At 40.1% G+C, this 11,131-nt stretch overlaps 1 protein-coding gene across 2 annotated transcripts in view; it reads left to right on the plus strand.

Annotated features, from left to right (window-relative positions):
- LOC308336248 (protein SSUH2 homolog) overlaps nucleotides 1-5,833 on the plus strand; it is a 114,035-nt gene extending 108,202 nt beyond the window's left edge. For both annotated transcript variants that reach the window (XM_080793555.1, XM_080793554.1), the window contains 4 exons: nucleotides 662-754; nucleotides 1,746-1,851; nucleotides 2,593-2,700; nucleotides 3,564-5,833. In XM_080793555.1, the coding sequence (XP_080649681.1) occupies nucleotides 662-754; nucleotides 1,746-1,851; nucleotides 2,593-2,700; nucleotides 3,564-3,701 (445 nt within the window). In that variant the 3' untranslated portion in view covers nucleotides 3,702-5,833. The remainder of the gene's footprint in view (nucleotides 1-661; nucleotides 755-1,745; nucleotides 1,852-2,592; nucleotides 2,701-3,563) is intronic.
- Nucleotides 5,834-11,131: the final 5,298 nt, after the last annotated feature.

The following is an 11,131-nucleotide window of genomic DNA, read 5'->3' on the forward strand; positions in this document are numbered from 1 at the left end:
CAAGGTGGAAGAATGAGTTTGACAGCTCTCGGTGGGTCTGGTTTTCAAGATACTCCAAAGGAGGGGGTCCGTATGCTTTTTCGACCATTCATTGGTCCGTCATGCGTAACACGACCAGATTAAGGTTGGCGAACATGCGTTAAGGTTGGTGAACATGCGCTGCTCCATGCTTGTGGTTATGGTTAGGTTAGGGTTTGATGTAGGTTGTCGTTGACGGACCAATGACTGGTCGGAAATTAGTACTGCACCCCAAAGGAGCAGTTGTCATTGTTGAGGATTTCACTTCACTTGAAAGACGTGCGTGCTGGTAATCTCTTCATTTTGTGATATTTGGTGTTCAAATTAATGTTAACCACATGAACCCCAGCGTCCATATCTGGGGGGGAACATTAGCCAAAACAATAGCAGATTTACAAGCTCACAATGCGTCTCGTTGAGAGCTTGTCAATCGGCTATTTTTGGCGAGAGAAAAAGTGGTACATTTTACAGTAGGCTACATTTCTAATTTAAGTCCAGTTCTCTAAAAGACTGCAGAGCTATTTTGTTATCGGCTGAAAATGTTGTCTACTTGAACTAAAAGCAACTATCCGTTTGTGTGTGTGTGTGTGTGTGTGTGTGTGTGTGTGTGTGTGTGTGTGTGTGTATGTGTGTGTGCGCGTAGGTGCTCAGACTGTCAGGGGCGAGGCTGCGAGGACTGCAAGACATGTGATGGGAAGAGGCAACTACTGACCTACATCAACCTGAAAGTGGAATGGTCAGTACTCGGTATACACACACTCGCACACACGTGTTACAATTCATGTGAGAAACCAGTATGTGTAAGTGGAAAAAGCGGAACGAATGCACCCGAGGCTGTAGTCCTCTCCTGACATGATTCTCTCTGATGTGTCTGGGTAGCTAATTCGGTAGAGCTGTCGCCTTTGGAACACAAGGTTATGAGTTTGAATCCCACGCACCACCAAGTCACAGTTTATGGTGGCACAGTCGGTAGTGCTGTCGCCTCACAGCTAGAAGGTCCTGGGTTCGATTCTCACTGGGGAGTCGTCATCAGTGCCCATACCCGAGGTGGGGTTGGCGAAAGGGCCTTTCTGTGTGGAGTTTGCATGTTCTCCCCGTATCCCCTAGGGTAGGTACCCTCACAAAAACATGCAGTAATCCTGGTCTCTAAAACTACCTCCCCCTGGCCAGCCTGATGGAGGGGAAAGGAACTGGTCGGAATAACGTGTTCCTTCCATGCAATACACCTGGCCATGGAAATTCCCCCCTGTCAGGTGAAAAGAAGCAGCTTGGACTCCTCATGCATAGGAGGCATGAGGTCAGTCCGCTGCCCCCCCAGGTTGGCAGAGGAAGTGTAGCGCCCAGGATTACATTAGAAAATTGACACTGGGTGAAAAAACTGGGTTGCAAAATCGTGGGACAAAAATTATAAGGAAAGAAAAAGTCACAGTTTATGAGTTTGAATCCTGCGCACCACCCAGTGTTGTTTTCGTCGACTAAAACTAAGACGAAAAATGTTCGTCGACTACCTTTTTCACTGACGGAAACGAAATGGAGACGAGATTTTGTCAACTAAAATCGCATGACACCTAGTCGACTAAAACTAGACTAACACTAAAACATTCCAGGTGACTAAAATGTGACTAAAGTCCAAAGACTATGACTGAACTAAAATAGAAATTTGCTGCCAAAAACAACACTGCGCACCATGACGCAAGAGTATTTTTGTCCTTTCCTTCTGCATGCAGGACTAACCAACTGGAGGACTTTGTTGTACAACAGAACAGTGGTCTGGAGCCTGACAAGCTGAGTGATGTGACCGGAAAAATACTGTTTAGGATCAACCAGTACCTGGTACGCACGCACACACACAAGCCGTGTAGTTGGAATAGAGCGTCGCAATCTCGCCCCCTTTCCAGACCCGGAAAATAATTCCCCGTTTTCCTCATAGACTTTTAAAAACGTATTTATTTAAAGACGTTTACGGCTGCGTACAAAGCCAACTTGATTCGTGACAAATCATGACAATAAACACAATGTTTTGGGCCGAACAAAATACATATTTTTTGAAAAGTCTGTGAGGAAAATGAACAGGGAATTATTTTCCAGGTCTGGAAAGGGGGCGGGACTGCGACGCTCTATAGAGATGCGTCGGAATGCCAAATCATCTTGCTTAGGCTACACAAACATTTCAATCCCACTCACAGGTACTGTATACTACGCTTCATTTGGCTGAGAGGCAGAACACAACATCTAATATACAAGTTTTGAGCTTGTCGATCTGCTAATTCTTTTTTGACCCTAAACCATTCCAAGCTTTATTGACCAACATTAGTATATTGAATCGATTATTTATTTATTTGATGAAAGTTTCTCGTGAATCACACTTTAGTTGGTCACAAAGCTACACAAAAATATGGTAGAAGATTGATTGAATATATTAATAGCTATATTTACTAGCTATATTTACAGAGGAAAAAGGAAAGACTGGGCAGCAGTGTATGACCCCTCATTTCAATTCCATTTCAATCCATCTCTACTTTGAAGAGGGTTTGTGTTCACTGTGTGATTGTTTTGCTGTGCATGACCTCCCAGGTGTATCCGGTGCTAGGCTTCCCAGACCCAGCCATCTCTCAGGCCTCGGAGCGAATGGTTCAAGAACACCAAACCAAATACGCCCAGGACAACCGTATCCTGCAACAGGTAGATAACTATGAATTCACTGTGAGAATGTCTGGCTGCCCATAAATAACCTTTGTTTCAAATCTTAGCCCCCTTAGAAGTTGAGTGAACCTATAATAGGATCTAGTGTGATTCAGTGGTAAAGTGCCTGGAGTCTGGGGGGTTTGGAATGCACCGTGCAACCGGTGGGGGCTCCTCACTGGCAGTTAGGGTGAGCCTGTAGGGTACAACAGTATGTCCTCCCGGTGGGGGCTCCTCACTGACAGCTAGGGTGAGCCTGTAGGGTACAACAGTATGTCCTCCCGGTGGGGGCTCCTCACTGACAGCTAGGGTGAGCCTGTAGGGTACAACAGTATGTCCTCCCGGTGGGGGCTCCTCACTGACAGCTAGGGTGAGCCTGTAGGGTACAACAGTATGTCCTCCCGGTGGGAGCTCCTCACTGGCAGTTAGGGTGAGCCTGTAGGGTACAACAGTATGTCCTCCCGGTGGGAGCTCCTCACTGGCAGTTAGGGTGAGCCTGTAGGGTACAACAGTATGTCCTCCCGGTGGGGGCTCCTCACTGGCAGTTAGGGTGAGCCTGTAGGGTACAACAGTATATCATCCCGGTCGGGGCTCCTCACTGACAGCTAGGGTGAGCCTGTAGGGTACAACAGTATGTCCTCCCGGTGGGGGCTCCTCACTGGCAGGGTGAGCCAGCAGTGGCAACACAGAAATGGGTGTGGGGAGGAAATTAGGCATAATTAACGGATACATTGGAAACTAATTGGAATGCATTTAATTGTTGATATACTGTAGTGTAATGTACTGACTCCAGACCCCCCCCCCCCTTTCTCTCTCTCTCTCTCTCTATCTCTCTCTCTCTCTCTCTCTCTCTCTCTCTCCAGAGACAGACCGTGGAGTTGATTCCCATCACTAAGGTCCATTATAAGTGGAAGGGAGACAGTCATGTGTATCACGTCTATGGCAACGAAAACCACGTCAGCTCAGACTACCCTGCTACCTGCTGCTGTGTCATCCTCTAGACACCCCCCCCCCCACACACACACACACACACGCACACACACACACACACACACACACACACACACACACACACACACGCGCATGCAAGTATGTAAACCTCAACTAGCAAAGAAGCAGCATACAAACGTAATTAATACAACCATTCACATCGAATAAAGCCATATTAACTGTCTTAATGCACTAACACACATGATAAATACACTATTAATAACAACATTATAATTAGGGGTGTCAAAAAAAATCGATTCGAATTAGAATTGCGATTCCCGTTATGAACGATTCAAAATCGATTCATAATTTCCAACCAGATTTTTTTTTTCTGGTTACAGTTACAGGAGTTTTCACTACATGGTGTTTGTGATATGAAATGTAAGCTTACCCTAATCACAGTAAACATGTCTTCAGTCATTTTCAAGTTACTGTAGTATAGTCACTTCAGTTTATAGTTTCTATTTTGAATCGAATCGTGACCCCAAGAATCAGAATCGAATCGTGGGACACCCAAAGATTCACAGCCCTAATTATAATAATTGATACAGCAAACGCATACACACAGCATCCTACCAAACCAAACGCATACACACAGAATCCTGCCAAACCAAACGCATACACACAGCATCCTACCAAACCAAACGCATACACACAGAATCCTGCCAAACCAAACGCATACACACAGCATCCTACCAAACCAAACGCATACACACAGAATCCTGCCAAACCAAACGCATACACACAGCATCCTACCAAACCAAACCTATGCAGCAGGGGGGAGGTCCTTGGTCCTTAAAAAAAAAACATTGAAGACCCCTGATATCCAGTATACATGTATTGACTGAGGGGTAACAAGATGACTCACCCCGTTTCTATTTTCCTCCCAGCATTTTCCCCAGTGAGGGGTGGGAGAGGCTGGACAGCAGACGGCTGGTCTTTGAATTTCTCTAACTATAAACTTTCATGACAGCAGACAGCCTAAGTACAAATATCATTTATGAAAAGCTACTACAGTAAAGTCTGTTCGCAGAAGTTGTTGTAGGATATGTGGGGATTATAATCTGACATTTGAGTGGGCAAAACCTTACATATACTAAATAATACAAAATTGTTTATAGGGTCAATATAAGTCAAATAATATAGCCTTCCAGTAGTCATCCAGTATTCGACTGAGGTGCTTCTGTACCATAAGAAATAATGTCAGTGTCGGACAAGACGCTGAGACAGATCGAGCTTCTCAAACTTTTTAAGACCCCCATTTTATAGTTCTAAACTAAGTCCTGCTGATATTGTGTCTACAACGTAGATTAAAAGTATGTAAATGGAAACGCATTGATAGCCTACAGTATATCTGTTGCCAGAACCTTATTAACCAAAAAAAGAAGGAAAAAAATCCCGCCCCCATCGGGGTCCCGACCCATAGTTTGAGAACCTCTGGTGATGATGTCAGCTTAATTCAGTGGTTCTCCCAAATTATTTATGGTGGTCCTTGAATTTTAAGTTTTTAAGTTTGAGAACCACTGGCTTGGTTTCTGTCTTCGATGTACATGAGATCTACAGATGTCTGATTGATTCATAGATTATTAGGATTGATGTATTGATTGATTGTCTGCTTGACGTACCTAATATCCATAAATGCTGTGATGCACTAATCCTGCCTGATTGAAACAACATAGAACCTCCTGTTTTGACAGGGATGGGAATTGATATGATATGATTGATACCGATGCCTTTAGCCAATATGCTTGTGTGTAGCCTACTTCTTTTTCTTTTTCTAGATAACCGATCTAAAAGCTCACAACGTGTCACAGTGTGTCACATTGAGATCTTGTAGATTGGCTATTTGCAAATGGCCGAAGTATAAAAAAGGCTTCAGTGGTTGATGCTGTACATTTTTGTATTCTTACTTGTAACTAAAGCTGTCAAATAATTGTAGTGGAGTAAAACAAAGTACAATATTTGCTTTTGAGATGTATGGTGGAGTAGAAGTATTCAATAAATACTCCAGTAAAGTACCTCAAAGTTGTACAGTAAATGTACTTAGTTACTACTTCTGGTTGTAGGTTCCCATCCCTATAGAACACAATGCTGGTGCTACCGTCCCGAAAGTGTCCTGAAAATTACAAATATATCAAATAAAATAAAATAGATCTGTAAGAATGGATAAGTGCTTTGTGTGACTTCATTGTTTTAATGAAGCTAATAAGGAAGTCCCTAAAACGCATCGTGCTGGTTGCAGGAGACATTCCATGACTCACTTGATTTTATTACCTTAGTAAACATTGTCATAAATAGTAAATGGTGCATTTATATAGCACCTTTATCCAAGGCGCTTTACATAGACAAAGTTATCCTCGTTTCTCATCATTTTGGACCATGGGCTATAGCCCATATGGTACGGCATACTATAGTACGCCGTTTTTCATAATTTGAGGATTTGAAAAAAATGAAAAAAACGATGGGTTATAGCCCATGTTTTTTGAAACTTTGAAAAAAAAAGTTATCCTCGTTTCTCATCATTTTGGACCATGGGCTATAGCCTATATTGTACGGCATACTATAGCGCGCCGTTTTTCATCATTTTTGATGATTTGACAAAAATGAAAAAAACGATGGGTTATAGCCCATGTTTTTTGAAATTTTGAAAAAAAAGTTATCCTCGTTTCTCATCATTTTGGACCATGGGCTATAGCCCATATCGTACGGCATACTATAGCGCGCCATTTTTCATCATTTTTGAGGATTTGAAAAAAATGACGAAATGACAAAAACGATGGGTTATAGCCCATGTTTTTTGAAATTTTGAAAAAAAAAGTTAGCCTCGTTTCTCATAATTTTGGACCATGGGCTATAGCCCATATCGTACGGCATACTATAGCGCGCCGTTTTTCATCATTTATGAGGATTTGAAAAAAATGACGAAATGACAAAAAACGATGGGTTATAGCCCATGTTTTTTGAAATTTTGAAAAAAAAAGTTAGCCTCGTTTCTCATAATTTTGGACCATGGGCTATAGCCCATATCGTACGGCATACTATAGCGCGCCGTTTTTCATCATTTTTGAGGATTTGAAAAAAATGACGAAATGACAAAAACGATGGGTTATAGCCCATGTTTTTTGAAATTTTGAAAAAAAAAGTTAGCCTCGTTTCTCATAATTTTGGACCATGGGCTATAGCCCATATCGTACGGCATACTATAGCGCGCCGTTTTTCATCATTTTTGAGGATTTGAAAAAAATGACGAAATGACAAAAACGATGGGTTATAGCCCATGTTTTTTGAAATTTTGAAAAAAGAAGTTAGCCTCGTTTCTCATCATTTTGGACCATGGGCTATAGCCCATATCGTACGGCATACTATAGCGCGCCATTTTTCATCATTTTTGAGGATTTGAAAAAAATGACGAAATGACAAAAACGATGGGTTATAGCCCATGTTTTTTGAAATTTTGGAAAAAAAAGTTAGCCTCGTTTCTCTCATCATTTTGGACCATGGGCTATAGCCCATATCGTACGGCATACTATAGCGCGCCATTTTTCATCATTTTTGAGGATTTGAAAAAAATGACGAAATGACAAAAACGATGGGTTATAGCCCATGTTTTTTGAAATTTTGAAAAAAAAAGTTAGCCTCGTTTCTCATAATTTTGGACCATGGGCTATAGCCCATATCGTACGGCATACTATAGCGCGCCGTTTTTCATCATTTTTGAGGATTTGAAAAAAATGACGAAATGACAAAAACGATGGGTTATAGCCCATGTTTTTTGAAATTTTGAAAAAAAAAGTTAGCCTCGTTTCTCATCATTTTGGACCATGGGCTATAGCCCATATCGTACGGCATACTATAGCGCGCCATTTTTCATCATTTTTGAGGATTTAAAAAAATGACGAAATGACAAAAACGATGGGTTATAGCCCATGTTTTTTGAAATTTTGAAAAAAAAAGTTAGCCTCGTTTCTCATAATTTTGGACCATGGGCTATAGCCCATATCGTACGGCATACTATAGCGCGCCGTTTTTCATCATTTTTGAGCATTTGAAAAAAATGACGAAATGACAAAAACGATGGGTTATAGCCCATGTTTTTTGAAATTTTGAAAAAAAAAGTTAGCCTCGTTTCTCATAATTTTGGACCATGGGCTATAGCCCATATCGTACGGCATACTATAGCGCGCCGTTTTTCATCATTTTTGAGGATTTGAAAAAAATGACGAAATGACAAAAACGATGGGTTATAGCCCATGTTTTTTGAAATTTTGAAAAAAAAAGTTAGCCTCGTTTCTCATCATTTTGGACCATGGGCTATAGCCCATATCGTACGGCATACTATAGCGCGCCATTTTTCATCATTTTTGAGGATTTAAAAAAAATGACAAAATGACAAAAACGATGGGTTATAGCCCATGTTTTTTGAAATTTTGAAAAAAAAAGTTAGCCTCGTTTCTCATAATTTTGGACCATGGGCTATAGCCCATATCGTACGGCATACTATAGCGCGCCGTTTTTCATCATTTTTGAGGATTTGAAAAAAATGACGAAATGACAAAAACGATGGGTTATAGCCCATGTTTTTTGAAATTTTGAAAAAAAAAGTTAGCCTCGTTTCTCATCATTTTGGACCATGGGCTATAGCCCATATCGTACGGCATACTATAGCGCGCCGTTTTTCATCATTTTTGAGGATTTGAAAAAAATGACGAAATGACAAAAACGATGGGTTATAGCCCATGTTTTTTGAAATTTTGAAAAAAAAAGTTAGCCTCGTTTCTCATCATTTTGGACCATAGGCTATAGCCCATATCGTACGGCATACTATAGCGCGCCGTTTTTCATCATTTTTGAGGATTTAAAAAAATGACGAAATGACAAAAACGATGGGTTATAGCCCATGTTTTTTGAAATTTTGAAAAAAAAAGTTAGCCTCGTTTCTCATAATTTTGGACCATGGGCTATAGCCCATATCGTACGGCATACTATAGCGCGCCGTTTTTCATCATTTTTGAGCATTTGAAAAAAATGACGAAATGACAAAAACGATGGGTTATAGCCCATGTTTTTTGAAATTTTGAAAAAAAAAGTTAGCCTCGTTTCTCATCATTTTGGACCATGGGCTATAGCCCATATCGTACGGCATACTATAGCGCGCCGTTTTTCATCATTTTTGAGGATTTGAAAAAAATGACGAAATGACAAAAACGATGGGTTATAGCCCATGTTTTTTGAAATTTTGAAAAAAAAAGTTAGCCTCGTTTCTCATCATTTTGGACCATGGGCTATAGCCCATATCGTACGGCATACTATAGCGCGCCATTTTTCATCATTTTTGAGGATTTAAAAAAAATGACAAAATGACAAAAACGATGGGTTATAGCCCATGTTTTTTGAAATTTTGAAAAAAAAAGTTAGCCTCGTTTCTCATAATTTTGGACCATGGGCTATAGCCCATATCGTACGGCATACTATAGCGCGCCGTTTTTCATCATTTTTGAGGATTTGAAAAAAATGACGAAAGGACAAAGACGATGGGTTATAGCCCATGTTTTTTGAAATTTTGAAAAAAAAAGTTAGCCTCGTTTCTCTCATCATTTTGGACCATGGGCTATAGCCCATATCGTACGGCATACTATAGCGCGCCGTTTTTCATCATTTTTGAGGATTTGAAAAAAAATACGAAATGACAAAAACGATGGGTTATAGCCCATGTTTTTTTAAATTTTGAAAAAAAAAGTTAGCCTCGTTTCTCATAATTTTGGACCATGGGCTATAGCCTATATCGTACGGCATATTATAGCGCGCCGTTTTTCATCATTTTTGAGGATTTGAAAAAAATGACGAAATGACAAAAACGATGGGTTATAGCCCATGTTTTTTGAAATTTTGAAAAAAAAAGTTAGCCTCGTTTCTCATCATTTTGGACCATGGGCTATAGCCCATATCGTACGGCATACTATAGCGCGCCGTTTTTCATCATTTTTGAGGATTTGAAAAAAATGACGAAATGACAAAAACGATGGGTTATAGCCCATGTTTTTTGAAATTTTGAAAAAAAAAGTTAGCCTCGTTTCTCATAATTTTGGACCATGGGCTAAAGCCCATATCGTACGGCATACTATAGCGCGCCGTTTTTCATCATTTTTGAGGATTTGAAAAAAATGACGAAATGACAAAAACGATGGGTTATAGCCCATGTTTTTTGAAATTTTGAAAAAAAAAGTTAGCCTCGTTTCTCATCATTTTGGACCATGGGCTATAGCCCATATCGTACGGCATACTATAGCGCGCCGTTTTTCATCATTTTTGAGGATTTGAAAAAAATGACGAAATGACAAAAACGATGGGTTATAGCCCATGTTTTTTGAAATTTTGAAAAAAAAAGTTAGCCTCGTTTCTCATCATTTTGGACCATGGGCTATAGCCCATATCGTACGGCATACTATAGCGCTCCGTTTTTCATAATTTTTGAGGATTTGAAAAAAATGACGAAATGACAAAAACGATGGGTTATAGCCCATGTTTTTTGAAATTTTGAAAAAAAAAGTTAGCCTCGTTTCTCATCATTTTGGACCATGGGCTATAGCCCATATCGTACGGCATACTATAGCGCGCCATTTTTCATCATTTTTGAGGATTTGAAAAAATGACGAAATGACAAAAACGATGGGTTATAGCCTATGTTTTTTGAAATTTTGGAAAAAAAAGTTAGCCTCGTTTCTCATAATTTTGGACCATGGGCTATAGCCCATATCGTACGGCAAACTGTAGCGCGCCGTTTTTCAACAATTTTGAGGATTTGAAAAAAAGTACGAAATGACAAAAACGATGGGTTATAGCCCATGTTTTTTGAAATTTTGAAAAAAAAAGTTAGCCTCGTTTCTCATAATTTTGGACCATGGGCTATAGCCCATATCGTACGGCATACTATAGCGCGCCGTTTTTCATCATTTTTGAGGATTTGAAAAAAAGTGACGAAATGACAAAAACGATGGGTTATAGCCTATGTTTTTTGAAATTTTGGAAAAAAAAGTTAGCCTCGTTTCTCATAATTTTGGACCATGGGCTATAGCCCATATCGTACGGCATACTATAGCGCGCCGTTTTTCATCATTTTTGAGGATTTAAAAAAAATGACGAAATGACAAAAACGATGGGTTATAGCCCATGTTTTTTGAAATTTTGAAAAAAAAAGTTAGCCTCGTTTCTCATAATTTTGGACCATGGGCTATAGCCCATATCGTACGGCATACTATAGCGCGCCGTTTTTCATCATTTTTGAGGATTTGAAAAAAAGTGACGAAATGACAAAAACGATGGGTTATAGCCTATGTTTTTTGAAATTTTGGAAAAAAAAGTTAGCCTCGTTTCTCATAATTTTGGACCATGGGCTATAGCCCATATCGTACGGCATACTATAGCGCGCCGTTTTTCATCATTT

This window comes from Protomyctophum bolini (genome assembly GCF_963924005.1).
Source record: "Protomyctophum bolini genome assembly, chromosome: 2".
Lineage (NCBI taxonomy): Eukaryota > Metazoa > Chordata > Actinopteri > Myctophiformes > Myctophidae > Protomyctophum > Protomyctophum bolini.